The sequence below is a fragment of the Schistocerca cancellata genome, chromosome 1, assembly GCF_023864275.1.
Source record: "Schistocerca cancellata isolate TAMUIC-IGC-003103 chromosome 1, iqSchCanc2.1, whole genome shotgun sequence".
NCBI classification, from domain to species: Eukaryota; Metazoa; Arthropoda; class Insecta; order Orthoptera; family Acrididae; genus Schistocerca; species Schistocerca cancellata.
In genome coordinates, this window is record NC_064626.1 from 557431108 (window position 1) to 557455869 (window position 24762).

General features: G+C 39.8%; 1 protein-coding gene across 2 annotated transcripts in view; it reads left to right on the forward strand.

Annotated features, from left to right (window-relative positions):
• Positions 1–24762, forward strand: part of LOC126180792 (cGMP-dependent protein kinase, isozyme 1) — a 597699-nt gene that overhangs the window by 544038 nt on the left and 28899 nt on the right. For both annotated transcript variants that reach the window (XM_049924720.1, XM_049924719.1), the window contains exons 10-11: positions 7806–7991; positions 8084–8150. In XM_049924720.1, coding sequence (XP_049780677.1) covers positions 7806–7991; positions 8084–8150 — 253 coding nt within the window. The remainder of the gene's footprint in view (positions 1–7805; positions 7992–8083; positions 8151–24762) is intronic.

A 24762-nucleotide genomic window follows, 5' to 3' on the forward strand; every position in this document is an offset into this window, starting at 1 on the left:
TTACAATGTCATCGGCGAACCTAAAAGTTTTTCTTTCTTCTCCATGGATTTTAATTCCTACTCCAAATTTTTCTTTTGTTTCCTTTACTGCTTGTTCAATGTACAGATTGAATAACATCTGGGATAGGCTACAACCCTGCCTCACTCCCTTCCCAACGACTGCTTCCCTTTCATGCCCCTCGACTCTTATAACTCCCATCTGGTTTCTGTATAAATTGTAAACAGCCTTTCTCTCCCTGTATTTTACCCTTGCCACCTTCACAATTTGAAAGAGAGTATTCCAGTCAACATTGTCAAAAGCTTTCTCTAAGTATACAAATGCTAGAAACGTAGGTTTGCCTTTCCTTAATCTATCTTCTAAGATAAGTCGTAGGGTCAGTATTGCCTCACGTGTTCCAACATTTATATAACTTTATATTAACTCCTATATAAATAAAATCACATATCACTTTTAAAAAGTTATATTTTGAAGATAACAAATACCTAATTTCCAGCAGTACAGAACTTTTCTCAACCGAGTAAAATACACACATCCAGATATTACTAGTTCGCGCAGCAACAAGACACAAAGCAGAATGATCAAAAAGAAGACCATAGTCTATTACATTGCAAAAGAAACAAGTCTCTTTAAGTATTGTTTGGTTTGGTCGCATCATAGATGCGACTTGTATATCCATTCGCAAACTCCTATAAAATTCCTGTGTCCCACGTCTCTCATTTTTACGTCATTTTGACACAATTCACATACATTTTGCACTAATTTTTTCTAGATGTTGAAGTAAGCATGGACATACTCTTGTGGTGGATGTTTGAGTCTTGGTTTAGTTTGTAGTAACGGTGTCGGAGCCTTTCGTAGTCATTTATTTTTCGCTTTTTGAGCCACCAGCTTTCGTTCTTAGTTTGTTCATTCTTTGGAATGAACGTTGTTTGTCTTTTAAACAGTTTTCTTCAAGCTGTGATTGATTATTTTCATTGTCTGTAGTACGGTTGGTACGTTGTTCACACTTCAGTGATTTATTTTAATTTTTTGCAGTTACATTTCACTTTTTCCGTTCTTCTTTTTCTACATTTTGAGCTGTCAGTCCACGTTGGTTGGTATCTCTTTCAAAGAGAATTGTGTGAGTTTGTCATTTATTTGTATGTTTTTTCCTTGAAGTTGTGTCTATACATTCATTTGCTTTCCGAACAGTTCGTTTTTGAAAGTTCTTGTTCTCCTTTAAGAGGAGACAATGTTTTGTTTTTTAATTTACTTTTCGTGTTTGAGCTGCCAGTTCCCTTTTCAAGATTCTTGATTATTTAGATTTAATGTTGCGTATTTGTCCGTTTGTTTGTAGACATGGAACTGACTTTGAAAATGTGTTCGAGGGCGCTCAACATTTCTATGGGCGAAGACGTCCATAATGAGATTAGAGTTTTCCAGGGTATTGGGCTTAGTGCCAAAAGTATGATGTGTCGGCAATACAGGCAATTTATGAAGTTATCTCGAGTTCCTCCGGCTCGGACAAGAGACCTACACTTGTGGAGATGTAAACGAGATAACGTGTGAAGATTCATAAGGAGAGATTCCTGGATCGAGAAATCTACGTTGGCCTTGCGTGATGTACTTGTGAAGTACTGTTGGTCTCGTAGGCATCCCCTGTGGTAGTGTGCGCATGAGAGTGGTGTGAGTAGCAGGTGTATTTTGGACTGGTGTTCATTCTGTAGGGAAGTTTGTAGTGAACTCATTAAGTATAGAGGACCTTTAGGAGGCCCGAAAGCATGAGTGGTAGTGTGATATGTCGAAACTTGGGAATGGCGAGGCTGAGTGGCTTGTGTGAATTTAGGTCTGGGAGTTCTATTGTTTTCGTTGGTGGTGTTCATATATTATTTTGAAGGTTGTGAGTCGGCGTACAGAACGGGCTTTGGTGAGATTAATTGAGCAATATGTTGATAAGGCTCTGATAATATTTCAGATTGTTTTTCTACTGGGAGGTAGTGGTTGCACTCGTCTGGCAGTTAACCATAGTTTCGAAATTAAAAATTACGAAACGGGCCATGTCTTTGTTGGTATCCTTTTTTTGTCGCTTATGTACTTTAGATTTGTGCCTGTTGCTTTTATATGTAAATTGTTGTTTTCATTTGGGTATTTTGTTGGGCATGGATATTTGTGAGTGGGTGTGTGGGTGGTGATTACATGGAGGTGGAGAGGCATAGTTCTTTCGGGCGATTTTCTCTCTCTCTCTCTCTCTCTCTCTCTCTCTCTCTCTCTCTCTCTCTTTCTCCCTCCCTCTCCCTCCCTCCCTCCCTGTGTGTGTGTATGTGTGTGTGTGTGTTTGGTAGCCAACCTACGATAATTTGGAGTTGACTACGCTTCAAGGGGAATTTATTTGAGGTAATGGTTTTCAGGTTTGTGTTTGGTTACTTTCATTTAGAGGGGTTGTTTTAGGTAAGTATGTATGTGTTTCGGTTATTCAGGATCATTCAAAAAAAAAAAAATTACAAACTGTCACATCGGGTATACAACGAGTTTCAGTAATCACATAGGAACCGAGGGTCACAAAGACCATCCAGGGCTACTAAATGGCGCTGCAGTTATTTAGACACCTGATACAAATGGACACCCACTACAAGAGATGCTCAAAGTTTTGTCCAGATCCGTCAAGGCACGCCTGACATCGATGCTGCGTTGAACGGCGCATCGTCTCAAAGATATATTTTGTCTCTCAAAGAGGTCCTGCTGCCCCAGCAGTGCTGCACAGTCGGTCCTCCGGCGATGTAACGGGTGTTTCATACACAAGGCCTTTCAGATACCCCCACAGGAAAAAAACGACTAGGGACAGATCACGTGATCGTGGTGGCCATGCGACTGGTCACCGCAATCATTCGAACGACTGCGAAAGTTTGCCTGCAGATGTGCGCTCGTTTGTTTGCTGAAATGCGCTGGGGCTCCGTCGTTTGAAATCGAAGGCGGCGACGAATAGGTATGGAAAAATCGTTTGGCAACGGCCCAATTAAACAGTCTCCTACGGTGCCAGCCCACACGTTAACAGTAAATTTGCGTTGTGACACATGCCTATGTGTAGCATGTGGATTCACAGCCGCTCACGTATACAGGTCATGAACTTCATCACATCCTCGTTCATGTAATTGTTGGATCATTTGACTTAGGCCCAATGGAGAGAAGAAATTTTGTGGTCGTAGCCCCTTGCAATTCGAAGGCATCACCTTACTCGAAGTGATACAAGTGTGTTTATTGTGAAGGGTTATTCGCAGCCTCATCGGTGAAGAGGACAGTCGCTGTAAAGCTTCGGTCTGCAGCGGATTCCTGCAGAAACCAGCGCGCAACTCACATGCGCTTGTTGTAGACCCCCAGTTGCAATGTCTGAAACAGATGCAGTCCTTCGTCATGCACAATGCGCCAGACGGGGGTTTGGGGGATGACTGTGAAGCGGGATACACCTCGTGTACTTGTTGGCTGCGTATGCTGCACCCTTTCAAGAACACTTTCTTCTGTGTTGCTCACTGGCGACCAGCATCCTGCTTGTGCACATGGAACGAGCCTGTTTCACACAATTGGCAGTGCAGGATGACGAATAATGTGTAGCACAGCATCTTTCTATCGGGATATTTCGCATGATACAATCGCACGGCTTCTTGTCCACTGCAGTTGGACGCCCCATAAATCAAATACATCTCAGCCACTTCACATTAAGTTGTTTTCCTAACGCTTGCAAGGCGTGAATGGCGACGGTCTCTGCACGCTCCGGCTGTGTTTGTATAGCAACGTCCTCTCGTGACCGCAGCGCCGTCTCATGGCGTTTGTGACCCCGGTTCCTGCGTGATTACTGATCCTTGTTGTATGTCCGATGTGCCTTGTCATTTTGTAAACGTTTCCTTTAATCACCCTGTATAGGCCTAATGAAAACTGCGGTATTGGTTTTCACGGTTCGGTGTGAGGTCCCGGTATCGCTATCTTTGTTTCAGCTGTATATGTCATGCGAAAAATTTTATTCCAGTTTTTCTTTATTTTTTATTTTTTTTTTATTTTTATTTTTTTTTTTTTTTTTTTTTTTTGCGAGGAAGGGTAGAGGAAAGCAGGGCGGCTGGGGTTTGTCTGGTATCGCTGTCTTCGTTTGACCTACACAGGTCAACAGAATTATTGTATACTAATTTTTTATTTTCTGTATTTTTTCGTACGGTTTACTCTAGACGAATTCATATTGCGCAATTTTTAGATTTTTTGGTTGCTTTGGAATGACCGTACGTGTTTATTAACTTTTTTAATTTGTCCCCACCCATTCTCCCTCATTGCGACGGTTATTCCGTTAATTTCATTTTATTAGCTTACTGAGACACTTCGTTTGTTTTTATAATTGTATTAGACCGTAATGCTATATCTTGCGATCGTCATATAGAAATACGTAATCGGCCTATTATTAAATGTTATTCGTGGTCGTCTTAGTAACGCATGTAAACTATGCTGTTAATTTGAAACATGACGTCATGAGTCAAAGTGGAATTGTTAGGTAAAAGCAGACGATGGAATCAGACCTTGATTATTTCCAAATTCTTGCCTGGTGTGCTAGTTGCTTTGAGACACAGAGACTCAATTTTTATTTTATATGTCTGCTTTGCTTTATTTCGACACTGCATTTCGTTGATTGGTGCGGTTTTTGGATAAATTCTAGTGTCCGATACCACCCGTCGGCTTTGACCAATGACGTCATACGTAAGGCAAACATGCAGCAATGGACAATCTATGACCGGAAATGATTATATTCGTAAACTAATGAATTTAGTATGCCCTAAAATAATACATTTAATGCGACTATTATCTACGCGCTAATTTCATTTAAACGAGTTGAAGAAGACTGAAATAAATAAGAACGCATGAGCAATTACGAGTGCATATATTATGTAATATAATAGAACAGCGTTGTATAGAACCTGTTGCCAGCGATGTGGAAGGCGCAGTACACCGTTAGCAGAGCCTGTCCTATTATATTTTCCACATGTACTACAAAAACTATTTAAATAATTAATCGTCGAATAGTTGGAATCGGTTACTAGAAGCAAACTATGTTGGAGGTCATTTCTAGTTACCAATTCCAATATTACTGTTTGTTGCGCAAAAATCTTATAACATATCAGAAACGTGCGTCAAAAATGATCTTGTTAGTGAACTACAGAATACGACTAGACTTTAAAAAAATGAAAATCTTTACACACATTAATGCACACGCAAAGAAATGAAATGCAAAAAAGACCAAACCTTGCAACCGATAACTATACTACACCAAAATAACACCAGCTGCAGTAGCTCCAAATAACACTCCGTAAAATCGATACACCAGGAGTGACAGTAAAAATAAGACAAGTGTAGCAAAAACACAAACATGAAAACATAATAGTGGCTACATAAAAAGAAACTTACCGCATATGAACTTCCAAAGGAGTCAAAGATCGAGGCTGACAAGAACGAAATAAGAACATAATAAGAAACAATAATGTTAGAAGGTCAAACTGTAACGAAAGAAGGAAAATCCAGAAGAACTAATGAAAAAATAATGAGAAACACAAAGTCCAGGTACAAATGAGGTACCACTCAAATCAGTTCTTCCCGCCCTCAATCAGACGCAAAATTTTGAAATAATAAAAAGAATCAAACCACGAGTCGATCACATAAGCCCTTCGGCAAAGACACAGCAATACCCCTCGATAATTTAGGTTAAATAGTGTTTAAGCTTAGGGACTGATGACCTTAGCAGTTAAGTCCCATAAGATTTAAAAAAAAAATACCCCTCGGCCCACCTCTGTAACCAGAAAATATTAAAACGACAGAAAAACCTCCCTCCAGAGAAACCAGAAAAGTAGCACTCGCACAATACAGTAATATAAAAAAACGCAACGTAAAACAAGAAAAAAGTATCAGATCCACCAACACCTAACGAACAAAACGAGGCCTGTACATTTTGCTGACTACTTTCATAAATGCAAGAAATAAACAATAAACAAATAAACAATAAATAATAAACAATAAGAAATAAACAATAACAATAAATAAACAATAAAAATATTCGTCCTCCAACAGTGTTCATCTAAATGGACCTGCAACACTGAAATCCTTCCCCACAATGACGCCCAATGATTGCAAAAATTTTATAGTTGATTTACGGTCACTCATTTTCTGAAGCAGAATTTTCGCAGTATAAACAACTGACTCATCCATAACGAACAGCGTGAGAAATCAAGACCTTATAAATCGCGACTACTTATAAATCACGACTACTTTCATTAACAAAAGATGCCGAAAACAAATTACGAGATGAAAACAAAACAATCTACATCGGATTTTTAATATACAGGCGCAACGAGGAAATCCAGAGAAATCATTTAACGTTCATTGACAGCAATCTGCGGCACAAACAAAATAACATCACACATTACGTCATTGGTCAAAGCCGACGGGTGGTATCGGACAATAGAATTGACCCCGGTTTTTTATGTGTATTGATATTGCTTTTTGCACTGGTGTCGATCTTTGAAGTTGAGCTATGCAGGTCAAGTGAATGCTTTCGATGCCTGTTAACTTTGTCCGTGCTAATTGTGTATTCTTTCCGTATTTGAAAGCAACAATTCTATAGCATCATGTTTTCTGGTTGTTTCGTTTTGTATATTTGGGTACTGTTGTGAGTTAGCGGTTATAGTAGTTTGACTCAGATCAAAACCCCCAATATCCCTTGGTAATCACATTAGTTCCTATATTTATTATTAAAGATCTGTGCTATTCTGTATTTCATGTTTATACTTCGATGCCTTGAGAATGGGTAATGTCATTGCTCACCATTTATAAATCATGTTTTGTTGCATTTTGGAGCTTGTTATGATGGCATTGCTCAAAAGCAATGGTAGTATTCAAGGATCTGTTATATCAACATTTTTATTTGATTTTAAAACTAACATTATTGAATAACATTTCATTACAAACACTAAGTAAGTTACTTTAGCTATGTGGTGTGTCCAGTGTTCACCACCTCTCTTGCAAATGTTATGTTGTGCATATACTAAATTGTGCCAAAAATTAAGACCAGTCTTGGCACACTCTTCTGTTGACAAGCAGTTTACTTCTGAAATCTCCAGCCAAACTTATACAGTTCAACAAATATCTCGTTTTAGTCCTTGTAGTCCTTCGTCCTCTTGCAGAAACAGTAGCTTCAGATACATATTTGGCGAAGCAGGTTACCCGTCCCTGCCAATGTCAGCACCAAACAAAATTTAATAAAGCCATTCTTAAACTAAAAAAGAAATTATTTCTTCAGTGAAGTCATAAACTTTACATAAAATAATCTCCCAGCCGACTGGGACCTTATAAAATGATTCAGAAATTTTCAGGAAACGTTTGCAATGAACGAATGTTGTACTTTCAAATTATTCCTGAAAGATTTTAAGCTGCTGTGAAAGCTAAACACAACCTGCTTGTGTACTTGCAGCATTGCCAAGTCAAGAAGAGCTACACTTGTCTTGGTAAGATCGCATGAAGACGCAAGTCGCGTTGTGACTACCCCTGGATTAATACCTCTTAAATGACAAAGAATGAAGACACTTCATTGCAACTTGGAAAAAATTTTTACAGGAGTGATTATGTAAGATAACAGGGGCACAGTACAGCATTTTTGTGTGTCAAATTGTAGAAGGTTGCCTCACTCATTTCAGATTATTGTTATTGCATTTAACATTTTAATTGTTAGTATTTTAAAACTTGTAATTTTCTCGTCTTTGTTTTCACCTTTGTTGCACTCAATGGTAACACAGCAAACATTTTGTAGGCCGCCGTTCACTGCAGCTGATCCTATGAAGACGTATAACATAATTCTGAAGGGAATCGACATGGTGGACTTCCCTCGGCACATCACGCGAGCTGCACAAAGTTTGATAAAGCGACTGTGTCGTGACGCCCCCTCCGAGAGGCTTGGCTACCAGCGAGGAGGCATTCAGGACATCAAGAAGCACAAGTGGGTATCTCTTTGCTTCTCATAAATACGGACCTGTGCTTGAAGCACGAAGTGCTGGAAAATCAACGCTTTTGTCAACTTTTAATTTTCAGGTGGTTCCAGGGCTTTGACTGGGAAGGCCTAAGGCATAGAACGTTACCAGCTCCTATTGTCCAACAGGTGAGTTGCACTATTATGCTCATCCCATATGCCTGTTATTAGCTGTCCATCATCTTTGCTGTCCAACTCACTAGCTGGTGGTGATGTGGAGAGGTACACCAAACACACGGTGATGTACCCAACTTTTTCACTGCAAATAACTTTTAACTTGTTAGGAAATTTGTAGTCTCGATTTGTAGTCTCAGCCTTTTTGAACCGAGAGTATTCATGCCACCTTAGAACTGTGGCCGCCACAACTTTCCTCCATATCGGCCGCTAACACCTTAAGTACTAATCCCAGTTTAAAGATGGTCAGAGTTATATTTAGAAAACCTTGTTCTATGCCAAGTATTGCCATAATCGCATCTGAAAAATTGCGAATTTTTATGGATAACAACTTCATTTTAAGAGAAATTGAATGTGTCCAAAATCATTATTAATAATTTCAGTCATTTTTTCGAAGTTTACATTTTCCAAATTATATCAAAGACCTGAAAAAAGAAATTGGGTTACCCACTTTGCCTATGTGCAATATTTCAAAGTGTTCACTAAATTTGATAGGCTTTATTGCTTAATTTGGAAATATGTTTACACAAAGATATAATAATGGCAGTTATTCATTTTTTAAGCGAAGGAAGAATGCTTTGGGCAGCTCTTTCTCTCTGCCAGCTCGAGATAATATGTTCAAAAATGTACTATGGATGTCACTGATTAGATGCCATAGATTTTCTCTGTGCTTCACCAGATACAGGCACATACGAAGGGTGTCCAAAAAGTATGTTCCAATCTGTCGCAAAATGGAAACCACAGTGAAAATCCGATTAAGCTTCGCACAGATGTGTTGTGCAGTGTCTCTAGTATGCCCGTCGATCATCTCATGCATTTTGCAGTTCTGGGTACACAGTCAGCACTTAAAGATGCCTAGAAAATAGATCCACTCGTCAAGTATGGGTGTCTGCTGAGAGATTTCACCTGATTTAAATGCAGTCCCACATAGCGCAACTGTCAGGCTTTTCCTTCGTGACTTTTCTAGGCCATACACTGCATAAGCAATGAAGACGTTCCTGCAGCATTTCTGTGGGAAATGTTTGGTCACTCACCACACAGCCAGGACAAGGCTCCCTCTGGTTTTCATCTCTGCTGACTGTGAAGACAACATTTTGGCCCGGACAGTGAGCTGCAGACCAGCACAGAGAATTGGCAAAAGGCACAGAAGGCTGCCTTCTATGGTGATGGTATTGCAAAGTTGGTACAACGCAACAATAAATGTCTATATCGGAATGGCGACTGTGTAGAGAAGTAGCTGGAAGGTGTACCGTAGCTGTTGTTGTTGTTGTTGTTGTTGTTGTTGTTGGTGTGGTGGTCTTCAGTCCTGAGACTGGTTTGATGCAGCTCTCCATGCTACTCTATCGTGTGCAAGCTTCTTCATCTCCCAGTACCTACTGCAGCCTACATCCTTCTGAATCTGCTTAGTGTATTCATCTCTTGGTCTCCCTCTACGATTTTTACCCTCCACGCTGCCCTCCAGTACTAAATTGGTGATCCCTTGATGCCTCAGAACATGTCCTACCAACCGATCCCTTCTTCTGGTCAAGTTGTGCCACAAACTCCTATTCTCCCCAATTTAGCTAACTGCTGCAAATAAAAATTTTTATTTTTCCCTGTGGTTTCCTATTCACAACCGATCGGACTTTACTTTCTGGGCAACCCTCATGGTATATAACAAACACATGGTTCCATCAGACTCACCACTGATGCTTCACTGTTGATAAATGAGTAGTATGTACGAAGCTCTTCGGGAAATTTCCTTGGAATTTTACATGAGTGTGAGCTCATCCACTTCGAGGGCTGATTTTACAGTGGTTTGTAGCAGATAAAGTATTAATTTTTACAAAGTTGTGTGAAACAGGTTCACATTTGTATGTTTCCATTTTTTATTATTTTATTTATTTATTTATTTATTTATTTATTTATTTATTTATTTGCTCTCATTTTTATAGTAATTGGTGACTGAATTACCATTTCCATTAATTAAATCCATGTACGTCTTTATCAAATACAGAACCTTCCCTTATCTTCCTCCCACTCCTTTCCCCATCCCCAGTGCACTCTTTCCATTACAAATCTCCCACCTTTGCGTTTTCCATTCCACTGCCCCTATGAGAAGTGAAAACGCCTCCCAGAGGACGATAAGGCCCAGGTTGGGAACCAATGACCTAACCAAATAGTAGCCAGGCGGCTCAAGAGGAAGTCAGGAATGCCTTTTGGAACGTTATTAAATCACTGAGGTACAGGTATCCACATTGGTTCCTTTAGGGCAATTACGGTATATTTGTGCACCGGAATATTGGATGAAGATCAGACAGATTTAGTGATGCAACTCTTTTGTAAATCTTATAGGAAATTAAGAGTAAAGATACATTGAATACAGGAAAGAATTTTCGCACTGTTTTTGCAGACATTTGAATGGCGTGTCGTCCGGAGGTTTACGCCATTTCATGACTATAGTATGATTTAAATTAGGTGTAGTACCAACCATGGCGTGTCGTCCGGAGGTTTACGCCATTTCATGACTATAGTATGATTTAAATTAGGTGTAGTACCAACGTAAAGTTTAACTGAGAAGTTGTGATGTTCTCGTGACAACTACTATCTACAGCAACGACCGTAGTACATAACACTCAGTGATGATAAAAATTGAGTTAAAATCTGCTAGATCCGGCAACAAACACGAAAAATTTTGAAGTTCATAGGTGGTATAAATCTCTATAGCTTCTTAAATACGTCATCGAGTGAGATGGCACAGTGTTCAGCAGACTGGGCTCACATGTGGGAGGACAATGGTTCAAATCCGCCTCCTGCCATCAGGATTTAGTTTTTTCCATGATTTTCCTAAATCGCTCCTGGCAAATGCTAGTATGGCTCCTATGGCTCCTTTAATAAGAGCACGGCTGCTTTCCTACTCCATCCTTCCTTAAATGAGCTCGTGCTCTGTCTTTAATGACCTTGCTGTAAAAATTTTAAAAAAAGTTCAGATGTATGTGAATTCCTAAGGGACCAAACTGCTGAGGTCATTGGTCCCTAGACTTACACACTACATAAACTAACTTATGCTAACAACAACACCACACACGCCCATGACCGAGGGAGGACTCCAACCTCCGGCAGGAGGGGCCGCGCAATCCATTACATGGCACCTCAAACCGCTCGGCCACCTTGCTGTCGATGGGGCATTAACTCTTAATTTACTGTAACTGTATAAAATATAAAAAATAGGGTTCAAAATTTTTACTTTAATTCTTGATGAATTGCTACTGAATTAACAGCAAATTATTGTATTTGTAAATGATACAGAGCCATTAAAATACATAAAATGTTCAGAGGACTTGTAAGTCCTGACATTGTTACACAGGCAAAGTACATTAAGGGACGGAGAAGTCCCAAAAGAATCATACAGCTAGACTTATTGCTTCTCGTGATACTTACAAAAACATTTCAGTGTTTGACTAACAGACAAACCAAATAATATTATGCTCCGAACACTTTGAATGGGTCTAGATTCCACCTTTGCAGATGAGCAAAGTTCACATCTGCCTCTTGAATTGGCAAATGTTGGCCAGTAAGATACTGTATTCTCAAAAGTATATCATCTAGTACAGAAAATGCTATCTTTTTTTCTGCTTGGAGTTGAAAGAGGAATATTTTGACACTCTTTCGCCTTCCCTGTTTTTTGGACACTTGCTCTCTAAGTGTGAGTAGACCAAGCATAGTTCTACACTTGAAATCAATCAATGGAAGTGTCTCATTTACGTCACAGTATGAAATATAGGAATTCTCAAGGGTCATTTCCAGCACTGCATAAAACAGTCTGAACCAACACTATTTTTGATTTTCGGCGTATTTCATACGGAGGCCTCACCTTTATCTACGCCATCCACTTGTTCATTACAATCGTTTACAGCTGTTAGTGACCGAGCAAAGTGGCGCAGCGGATAACACACTGGACTCCCATTCACGAGAATGATGGTTCAGATCCGCATCTGGCCATCCAGATTTAGTCTTTCTTTGATTTCTCTAAGTCGCTCCAGGCAATTGCCAGGGTGGTTTCTTTGAAAGGGGACAGCCGATTTCCTTCCCCATCCTTGACATGATCTGAGCTTGTGCTCTGTCTCTTAACGACCTCACTGACGACGGGACATTAAATCGAATCATCCTTCCATAATCCTTTCTCACTACTGTTATTGCCCTCACTTCAATCTTCATTCTACTTTTCTCCACACTTCTTCTCCACAATAATTTAAAAGAAAGTGAACTGCACAATTGTCCGTCCATATTCTATGAAGTACTAAGTACATACCTAAAGAGATACAGTTTGTATATTTTCTTCATTGACTGCCTCTTCCTCATTAGCTCTTAGTTGATGTTCTGTAATATTTTGTGAAGTACTAGCACACGCTTGAAGAGTTTTTGTGTTATTATTATTTTATTTATTTTTTTAATATATTTGTGGTAAGTTCCTTGGGGCCAAACTGCTGAGGTCATCAGTTCTTAAACACTATTTAATCTAACTCCTACGGAGGCAGCTGCACGAACCGTGGCAGGGCACATGAGACCCCACAGCTTTCCCGCGCGACGGGTTATTAGTCTGCGGAGTACCGCACATCATTCTGTCTTCACTGTCATCATGATGTTCAAATGGTATATCAATATTACATTGAAAATTTTCTAGTTGAGTACAAATACAATGGTTTATCAATATTACATTGAAAATTTTCTAGTTGAGTACAAATAGCCTGCAACAAAACAAAATCTTACTAATTTCACCAATGTTCTATGAGTCACACATTATTTTAGTTATTTTCTGTAAAATGAAATGCCATATTATACTCAACAAGTATATGTTTTTATTCATAAAATATCATAAAAGCAGAAAAAACTATAAACATCGAAGCAAAGCAACGAAAAGTCAATGCAACTTCAACTTGTGAAAACACTGCCCGATCATATTTTATGTTATAATTGCATATTACAAGGGTACTGTACTGATACTTCATCAAAATTAACATTAATATGTATAAAGGTAGCCAACGGCCTTGCCGCAGTGGTAACATCGGTTCCCGTCACTTCACCGAAGTCAGCTTAGGCTAGCACTAGGATGGGTGTCCATCCGGTCTGCCGAGCGCTATTCGCAAGCGGGGTGCATTTGTAAGGCAAACTGAGGAGCTACTTGATTGAGAAGTAGCGGCTCCGGTCTCGTAAACTGACATACAGCTGGGAGAACGGTGTGCTGACCACATGCCCCTACATATCAGCATCCATTGACGCCTGTGATATGAGGAGGACACGGCGGCCAGTCAATACCATTGGGCCTTCGTGGTCTGTTCGGGCAGAGTTTAGTTTAGTTTATGAATAAACGTAACTACATAGAAATTATCAACCTTACTTTTATTTACGTATTCTTGCAGCGTCATTTCACACACAAAAAAGGCATTTATTATACAATTGTCCACATTTTAGGCTGATATATAGACTTCAGAATGATGTACGGGCTGTACTGGCATCCAGTGTAATAAACACAAACAGTATGGAATGGGACTTTTCATTTCCTACAGGTCTAACGGGTTTCTGAGTTACGTAATTGCACCCAGAATCTGCTGCTACTCCTAAGTCCCTTCTTTCCTTCCTTCCTTTCTTCCTGAGTATGCAAAAAATCTGTTCTTAGTTATAATTGCACTGCTTTAGACACCTGCTGCTGGTCTGTCTGTGTGGCATGGGTAGTTCCTTTGCTTATTTGAACTGACACAGCTCTAAATGGATATCGGTAAATGTGTCATACATGCGGTTTTGCAAAAAATATACACATATTTCAAAAAATGTAAATGAGATATTTTTAAAACTTTTTTTTCTGTATTCCATGTCAAATCTTGCACAGAAAAACAATTATTAACGGTCATTTATAAAAAGTGCGTAATGAAGGTTAAGTAGGGCTGGAGCTACGCTTTTTTAAAAATTACCTCAAATCTTTGCGTACGGAAAAATTTCCTGCTTGAAAACTGGCAGGCACTATTACTTGTGCAGTGGAAGTGGGAATACAGGACATGCCAACTATAGGTTACTCCCACTGGTGTGTGCTTCCACAGGGTGTAGGAGATGGTTACAATGAATAACCACATGATCGTAATACTCTGAAGAACAATGTTTATTAATGATATGACCATACTCAAACAAAAAACTGAACACAGTGAAGTCATTAGACCAACTGATCTCAAAGGATCTCTTGCAACAGCGCCACGTCGACTGGCAGCAACGTTCCTTCGTGAAGCAGAGTTCCAACAGAGTACCCATCCCCCCCTCCTCACCTTCCATGCGCAAACCGGCAAGGCAAGGGAGGCTGTGTGATATGACGGAGCGGTCATCGGGTTATGAGGACAAGACACGATCGTTGGAGAAATGGGATTCGGGGGCAGCTACATCAGTGTCATGCGGCAGTGCGATAGTATTAAGGAAGTGCACATGATGGAACCACCCATGGTCTGGCGATCCCTGTGTTTTCCTTTGATGGTGAGGCCGTTGTCTATCATTTTGACATGGAGATCTTCAGGAAGGAAATCATTGACATCTAGATGGAGTTTAAAGGTCAGCCGGCAGTACAACGCTGATAGTTCGAGGGTCATTGGGCATTGGGAGGGAGGGTACTTGGCCTACATCATCGTCGAGTGCGGCATCATAAATGTCCACACAGGTTTCAGTCTGTTAATGGACATGGTTGTTGGTTTACCGTTCAGTTAGATGGTGAAGGTTCGATCATCTTGTCGAAGCACTTTCAGGATGTATACGACCCGGGACAACCGGGGGATCCAGGAAAATCTCAGTAATTTTTTCATCCGGTGATAACCGGGGAAAACCCGGAATTTTTTGAATTCCAGGAATTTTTCATTGTTTTAGTCTTCAGTTAAATTTTTGTAATTTTGACTGGTAAGAGCCGATACTCTAAAAAAGGATATTACTGTATCCCGCTACTGCAGAATAATACTTCAACAATAAAACATAAACGAAAAAAAAACGAAAATAACTTAAATTGCAAAGGAAATACGCCATATACAACAACGACACACAGTGCTCGTGCAAGCGTCTGCCAACAGCAAAATGTGTCAAAGGCTTTAGGAAGACTGCGCAGTGCTTCATGACAACAAATTGCTTCTGATGAGCGTGAAGTCACAACTGTTTACATTAGATTCGTTTTAGCAGTTACAATCGGGCTCTTGTGCATGTGCAGTTGAGTCGCATTTGAGTAGTAGATTCTCCCGCTTCTGGATACAGGAATGTGGCTGTTGGCTGTGCAAGCAGTCGCAGCAAACAGCTAGATGCTACCGGGAAAGGGGGCGCCAAATTCATATTCTTGAGAGAAAAAAATCTTGTTTCACAAAGCGCCTAGCATCCAGCGCACGTTGGTCTATCGATTATTCATATGATTTTGAAAGGCATCCCTGTTGGTTTTTGAGCATTTTTGAAAACATTTGAAGTTGATTTCTGAATGAATCATAAGTTGATTTTTGAATGCGTGCCTAGTGTACGTGATGCCTTTGTCACGAGAATCCTCGTCGCTTCTAGAAATAAACTTTCCCCAGACAAAAGGGGACGGGGCTATACCAGCTGAGCGGAGTAAAGCCGAACAGATGAATGCCAATCGCTGTCTGGTTATGTGGTTGATTGGGTTTGCGAACGATCAGCGTTGTTATAATTACTAGCAAAATAAACAGATTCAGACTACCAGAATGGAAATAAATGACTGACAGGAATAACAGGTGAGAAAGATTACGTATTATCTGAAACGTCCCCTTAGAAAAATTGTACAGGACTGTGCTTAACTGACACACAATATTTTTTTTTTTTAGCGCAACGCAATCTGACTCAGAAATCCCTACAAAGGAATGGCCCTGACTAACATTAACCTGTACCTTTCACAAATCACTTACCTCACAAAAATCTTGGCTACTCGAACTACTGCAATACAGAAAGCGCCACTACTGCCAGCTAAATAAAAGATTCAAACTACGGAAGGCACTAACTACTGATAGGCATAGTTAGCAAATGAAAGATTTTAATAGAAAACAAACAATGTATTTACCTTAATAGTGTTCAAAAGTCATAATGTATATAGCAGTTCATGATATCCAGTATTGCAAATTTCAAAACTCCGCCATCTCTCTCCTCACATCCACCACTGCTGGCGGCTCACCTCCAACTGCGCAACGCTACGCACTGTTAACAGCCAACTGCCCAACACTACAATGGCCGACAGCAGTGCAAACTAGCCACAGACTGCACACAGCACAGCCAGTGATTTACATACAGAGCGCTACGTGGCGTTACCTATATAAAAACCTAAACAGCCTACTTACATAGCCCCTATGCTCACCACAAAAAATTTTACAAATTGTTTTGGGCAGTGGCCAATAATGACTTGATAAAATTTTTCATAATTACAATAGCAAAGATATCAAATGCACACACTTATTGATACAATGTTGGTCAAAAGCTAAAATTTTCTCACAGTCCATAAAGACAGTCCTGATCATTCATCACAGTAAAACTGCCGTTTCTTTTCTCAAAGTCTGAGCAGTAAAAGACAATGCACACGGAAGTAGTGGATTTCCATGGAGTCTTGAAGAAGTAGTGTTGTCCTTCCAACGGAAAGACAGTGCTGACTCTTGACATGCTGACAGGTCAGCATGTCAAGCAACAGAGCAAACCCACAGCAGAGTCATTTGACATTTTGAAGAATATTGGCAGGTAGGTCATCACAGAGCAGACCCACTGTAGTCCCGGTAGGGATTACGGTATTGGTGGGCCACCAGCGGTGCAGACCCACTGCAGTCCTTGTAGAAATAATGGTATTGGTGGGTCATCAAAGGTGCAGACCCACTTCAGTCCTTGTAGAGATAGCTAGCAGCCATATGTTGCGACTGTGCAGGTGCACAATCACCATCGAAGAGTCTTGCAGAGAATATAGCAAGTCCATAACCACCACTTGTGCACTCACAAAGTTTTTGGAATTGTCCTTAGAACCAGCAAATATATTATGACTGTTAAGGTAAATATATAAAAGATCAGAATAACTTTTGAAACATCAACTTCACACATGAGCATTAAAACAGAACAGAATACATAATACCTAAACATCTTTACAAAGAAAATAACATATTATCAGAAAAATTCTACAACAGAGCTCTCATCAGCTAAACACATAAAGACAGGAAAAAGACAAATAAACAAGGGTACATAAACACATAGTGGGATAACACAAGGAAAGGACAGGTTTTGTTTTATTGCAGTATTTTGCCAACAAAATTTTCTTTGCTTCTTGGAGATCTCCCTTCATTCATCATTATTCCCAAAAAGTCCTATCTATACCTCCTTCCTGTATTCTATTCATATTTCTTTCAAAATAATTATTTCTCATTGTACAATACTCATTTTGGCCCAAATCTTTTTCATATAACTTCGCAATGCATTCTTTACCTATTCTCCATAGCCAGTTTCTTATATAGTCTACCCCTCTTAAGCTAACTTAAATCTACTGAGCTCAGATGCTAAACTAAGGGATGAGGCAATGCAGCAGCACAAAACAATTAACATGAACAGCAATGACAAAAAATTGAAATTCGCAAAGCAATTGCAATATTACAACTAATATAAGGCACTGTGCAGCAAACAAGAAAAATAAATCCGTAGTAAAACTGGCTTAACAGCGTAATACAAAGTCAAATTCAGTAACATTATGCCTGGCAAACAGCAGCAGCAAATGAAATAACTTATATCTAAACATGACATAGCTCAAGCAGAAAAAAGTATTACACTAAAGACAATAATGCAGACAAGGGAAATGTATATTCACATCTTAATGTCTATGTAATTAAAGTGGTGCACCACAAAAACTAATTCTACAAAAAATTACCAAGTACTTGAAAAGAAAATTATATATGCAGTTAGTGTTATCAGTTCCTTCTTATTGTTCTTTCCATTCCAAGAGCTCCTTTTTCGAAGAATGTGGATCAGAAAATAATTATTTAATAGATCTGTTGACAGAAAGTGTTCACATTAGCAAATGCATCTAAGTTTATTTTCTAAAATGCCTGTATTTTGGTATTTAATGATATTCAAAAATACATCTGTCTTTATTTCATTAGCCATCTTTCAGCTCAGATTAAATAGACTACACGTATCTTCAACAACCCAAAAGTTGTTTGAGGTGAAAAAGTTAGGCACCTCACTCATTCATTAATGAGATGAAGTGCCCGAAGAGAATAATTTTGTTTTCTTCTATAAGTTGTAAGCCGACAAGCAATGCATCTGTTAACTATGTCAAATACTGCTACATTATTATTCTCATGGAATCAGAAAATTACCATTACCATGTAAAATACACTGATGATCCAATACGTTAAGACCACTCTCCACTGCAAGATTGAACACCACCTAGTGGCACAGATGTCATGTGCCACATACCTCCAGTAACCTATGAAACACTTGTCACATCCATGCCACACTGAATCACAGCTGTACTGCATTTCAGAGGTGGACCAATAAGCTACTAACCAGGTGGTCATAATGTTTTGCCTCATCAGTGTATGAAGAATGAATCCAGTTGGAATTAAAGTTGAATGCTGTATGAATCATGGTACCTTATAATAGACTTATACAGCTGTTTGCACCATTTTCTACATTTTAAAGCACAAGGATAAACAAGTATTATTAATTAATAATCCGAATGCAATCTATCAATGCTAGTTAAACTGATCACCAAGCATTTGAGTGTCAACTGACAACCTGAGACTAACAAGAGTTCCTGCTTAAAGAGACTGTGAAATATGATACTTAACACAATTTTATGTGATATTACACAGGCACTGTGATACAATGAGTTCCCTCCACCCTAAAATAAAAAATATAACAAAGTGAAATGGACCATTGTTATGCTGAATTATCTTATCCACATCCCTCTATATCCTGCTCCTACACCACTGTTAGCAGTTAATTACGGCTTACCATCCCCTTCATTAGTTGCAAGACAATATTTATGTTCCTTTCAAGTCAACTACTTTCAGTCTTGATATCAATGTGAATGCAATAGGAAATTCTACAGCCATACCTTTGGTACATCTCTGCATGGAAATTTAGTAAAAAAGCACAGTTCATGAGAACAGGTATATAACTAGAGTGAAGGCTTTTTAGCCAGCCTAACCCAGTATGCTGTTGTTAATGGGTTGACATTATCAGAAGTCTAAGTAGCATCCTATCAACATTGGGGAAGTTCCATAGAAATGCTACCCTTCCTAATACTTGTAAACAACACTCTGAACAATGTTCTGATTTCTCTTGTTGCAAAATATGCAAGTGCTTACTTCAAAGAAAGCAGCTGACCCTCAGTGTTATTAAATCCAATGCAAGAAGAATAAAGAGAAGAAAAGACTCAATATCATTTGACTAACAATAGACAATCAGTAGCTGTAATTTGCCTCCATTGTCTACTGTCTACAAATATGTACCTGGAGGTGGAACATAAACATACACCTATCCATCAGGAAAGAAGGTGCCATGCACTTTTATAAGGTAAAATAAAAGATAAGATAAAATAAATTCAGTTCACTCATGAAGGAGAGCAGTTACAAAAACACAATTCAGTCAGTTCATGAGTATAAGTAATCTGTCTAGGGCTCATCAGGTTGGATTAACCACCTCAGTCTTCAGCTCAGATTTTTATTGGTAGTCAGTACATTGTTCTGTAACAGAATAAGGCTAAAACACTTAATTTAAAAAAATTGTTGTGATTCATTGAAATATTAGAGCATGTAATACATATAATAGAGCAGGAACGAACACATTTTTTATTCTAGTAATGAATGACATGTTTTTACAGATACCTTTCATGGATTTCATTTATAAATTGACAACTGAAATATATAAGTACCACAAAACGTTACTTTTTTTAGGCCCACTTTCCAAAATAAAATCAGAAAATTTTTCATTTGAGGTGGCTTCAAAAAGTAAGCTACACATTATTATGGCAGACCAAGCAACTTTTTTTCAATGCTGTGCTATACTTCATAGTGACACAGATACATGACACCATTTCTCAATACAGTCTCAAGTTCTCTGTAGACAGCAGCTGGAAGCTCTAATCATTCAGTACCTTGATGATAGAAATTCATTCCTTGGTCACAGAGCCATTCTAGAACAGTTGTGTGAATGTCTTCATTGGCAGAAAATCTGTGACTGCTGTGACTCAGTTATTTGATTACCTTGATTTTGTCCCCTGTGGTCAATGTCACTGACCTTCCTTCGCAGTCAGCATCACCCACATCTGCATTGCCTTGGTCAAATTTTTGGCATTGTTTCACTATAACTGGACACAGTAATGTACACTACTGGGCATTAAAATTGCTGCACCAAGAAGAAATGCAGATGATAAACAGGTATTCATTGGACAAATATATTATACTAGAAGTGACACATGTGATTACATTTTCACGCAATTCGGGTGCATAGATCCTGAGATATCTGTACCCAGAACAACCACCTCTTGCTGTAATAACAGCCTTGATACGCCTGGGCATTAAGTCAAACAGAGCTTGGATGGCGTGTTCAGGTACAGCTGCCCATGCAGCTTCAACACGATACCACAGTTCATCAAGAGTAGTGACTGGTGTATTGTGATGAGCCAGTTGTTCGGCCACCATTGACCAGAAGTTTTCAATTGGTGAGAGACCTGGAGAATGTGCTGGCCAGGGCAGCAGTCGAACATTTTCTGTATCCAGAAAGGCCCGTACAGGACCTGCAACTTGCGGTCGTGCATTATCCGGCTGAAATGTAGGGTTTCGCAGGGATCGAATGAAGGGTAGAGCCACGGGTCATAACACATCTGAAATGTAATGTACACTGTTCAAAGTGCAGTCAATGTGAACAAGAGGTGACCAAAACGTGTAACCAATGGCACCCCATACCATCACGCCTGGTGATACACCAGTATGGAGACGACGAATACATGCTTCCAATATGCATTCATCGCGATGTCGCCAAACACGGATGTGACCATCATGATGCTGTAAACAGAACCTGGATTCATCTGATAAAATAACGTTTTGCCATTCGTGCACCCAGGTTCGTTGTTGAGTACACCATCGCAGGCACTCCTGTCTGTGATGCAGCGTCAAGGGTAACTGCAGTCATGGTCTCCAAACTGATAGTCCATGCTGCTGCAAACATCGTTAAACTGTTTGTGCAGATGGTTGTCTTGCAAATGTCCCCATCTGTTGACTCACGGATCAAGACATGGCTGCATGATCCGTTACAGCCATGCGGATAAGATGCCTGTCATCTTGACTGCTAGTGATATGAGGCCGTTGGGATCCAGCACAGCGTTCTGTATTACCCTCCTGAACCCACCGATTCCATATTCTGCTAACAGTCATTGGATCTCGACCAACGTGAGTAGCAATGTCGGGATATGATAAACCGCAATCGTGATCGGCTACAATCCGACCTGTATCAAAGTCCGAAACGTGATGGTATGCATTTCTCCTCCTCACACGAGGCATCACAACAACGTTTCACCAGGCAATGCCAGTCAACTTCTGTTTGTGTATGAGAAATCGGTTAGAAACTTTCCTCATGTCAGCACGTTGTAGGTGTTGCCACCGGTGCAAACCTTATGTGAATGCTCTGAAAAGCTAATCATTTGCATATCACAGCATCTTCTTCCTGTCGGTTAAATTTCGCATGTCATCTTCGTGGTGTGGCAATTTTAATGGCCAGTAGTGTATATGGGCCATATACCACCAGAATTTCAGGGCAAATCTGTATGCAGCTTGGACATTTTGTCCCCCAAGAACCATACTGTGTGCTTCAACTTTGAAGTGTATTTATAATTTCTGTGCCAGTTCACTCACACACTGTGGTGTACTTTTATCCACACTGCAACAGAACTGTGTCTGCAGGACACCCAGAACATGTACCCTCTTTTGACAGTGTGTTACATTTGTTACACAATAGTCTTAGTTTGCGATGAAAGTCATAACTTACTTTTTGAAGCTCCTACATATGTGATTCATTCCGCTGTTTTTGTATGGAATTGCATAAAACATTCCCTTTTTTCTGTGAGACAGAGATATATTTTGCATTTAGTGCACTGAAAAAATGTGAAACTCTGAAATACGGGCAAACCACATCTGAAACAATTTTTCTGGGTTTTATTCATTATCACGGGTAGACAGATGTCGTGGAAAATCCTCACTGTTGGTAATCACAAAGGCTTTTGTGTTCCAGGGTTTCATTGGCAATGCTTCATCTTTGTCATCGGATTTCTCGTATCTAATTCTTCACTCTCTTCTTCCTCTTGTATTCTGTCTTGTGAATGCAAAAATATACATCATTGGTAAATGTAGACACAGTGCTACACAAGAAAAATATTGTTGTGAGGAAATAAAGAATCAGTTATTCAATAGCATGGGGTATATTAGCATGTTACAGCTTATTCCAAATGCATTCTAGTTCCAAATTACCAAAAAAGGCATAAATTACCTTTATCTCTCAAAGCCATGATAACACTGTGATAAATAGTTTTCTTCAATCATTTTCTGAAATCTACAGGGAGCTTCCAGAAACAACAAACAAGCATTGTGCAGAAAGCACATGGTGTAAAGTATGTAATAAAGTTAGGCACACAAAGTTTAGATATCTGTCTGATCTAGGAAAAAAAAGTTGGATGTATGGGGACTGAAGAGATTAAGACAGAGGAGGCTGAAAGAAGATCTTTATGTTACCACAATTTTTCTTTAGTCAGATTGAAAATTTCAGGAAAATAAACAAATGCTATGGTTGCTTCCACAAAAAATGTGTTGCACTTTGTAAAATTTATTCCAACCAAGAAATGTATTACTTTCTCTGACTTCTGTAACATGTAATAAACATTAGGATGAAATTAGAGAAAATTAGATGTATGCATTGGGGATCTCACAGTCTTTTTCCCATCCATTAATTAGGGCAAGAAGAGCAAAGGGGTAAATGAATCTCATAGCTGTTGTCTTTAGCACACTTCAGTATTATGAAAAAAAGTTTCAGGCTATACTAAATGAACTGGCATCAGATGCTTTACTTTTACATAAATCTGAACTCAGTATGCCACATTTTGATATAAGTCATACAATTAAAGATTATAGTGATGTGGTGTTGCCAGTACTGTGCTACATCTCATGCCTGCTATGGCTGGGAAGTCACTCACACTCTGCATTCATGGCTAATTGACATATGGGTAGTGTGCAAGAAGTTGTGTTTGCTACTTGGTGGGATGAATGATCGTTTAAATACCTTTGTTTGTTCCTTAATTAGTCTAATATTGTCTTCACAAAGCCAGTGAGAGTGATACATAGGAGGCTATAGTATCCTTCAAAATTCTTTGCTTAATACTGGGTATTGTAACATTGTAATTAGGCTTTTAAAGATAGCTGGCATCTCTCTTCCAGGCATCTGCCAATTCAGATTTTTCAGTGTTCACATGACACTTGCTCATGAACTTCAGAAACTTTTGATCATTCATGCAACCTTTGTATAAGTTCAATACATCCTACTAGTTATATTCGATAAAGGTTCCAGTTATAACATCAAGTTTAACAAATATATTTCAAGGATGACACAATACGTGAAAGTCACAGATCAAGTAAACAAAGTAGGATGGGTGTACACTTTAACAGTCAAATCAGAACTGAGTCTGAGTCTAGTGGCCGCTGGCTGGCTGGCCGCTTATGTGGTGCTGCTGCTGCTGCATGGCTGGCAGACAGCGCCGCATGTAGAGGGTGCATGTAACTGTGCAGCAGCACTCTGAAAGATCGGCGAGTCACAACAGTTTTCCCCCCTTTGAAGTTTTTGCACATGTCTTGATGGAGATGGCCTGTAGATTGCTAATGTCCATAGGTGTTGTTTGACTGGCTGTAAAGTCTCGAGGAGGAGGCTTCCTGTACGGATGGAAGTGCCCCTGATGATAACGGGTCGAAATGACAGGAGACGCGGGGCTCACATCTGCTAGGGCCCCGTGCACCAGTCTGCCCATTGTGGCAAGTCCGTTTGTTATAACAGGAGACATGGGCGATGTGTCCGCATCTGTAGGAGAAGGAGGTGAGTAGAGTTGTTCCGACAGATGGTGGTCATCTGGTTCCTGCATGGGAACATCGCCTGTTGGCAGCAGTTCTTGTGCTGGCACCAAGATGATGGTGAGAGGACTGCGTTGTGAGCAATGAGAGATTTTAGGATCCCGAGCGTCAGGTAGAGTCGTAGGTGGTGTAGGGGCATCCGGAACAGGCGTTGCCAGCACACAAGGCCGAAGCTGCTCCAAATGATGCACTGCAACACCCGTGTCCGTCTGGATTTCATACAGGCATCAGCCACAGTGTCGTAAGATGCGGTCAGGACTTCATTATGGCCACCTGCCATATCCCTGTACCCATACAAGGTTTCCGGCTGTGAAATGGCCAAGCGAAGGCACCCACAGCCGTGAGGTGGAAGGCTGCAGAATTTGAAGTAGCGTGTGGGGTTGTCGGCCATGTAAGAGCTCAGCCGAGCTGTGGTCGTCCATGGGAGT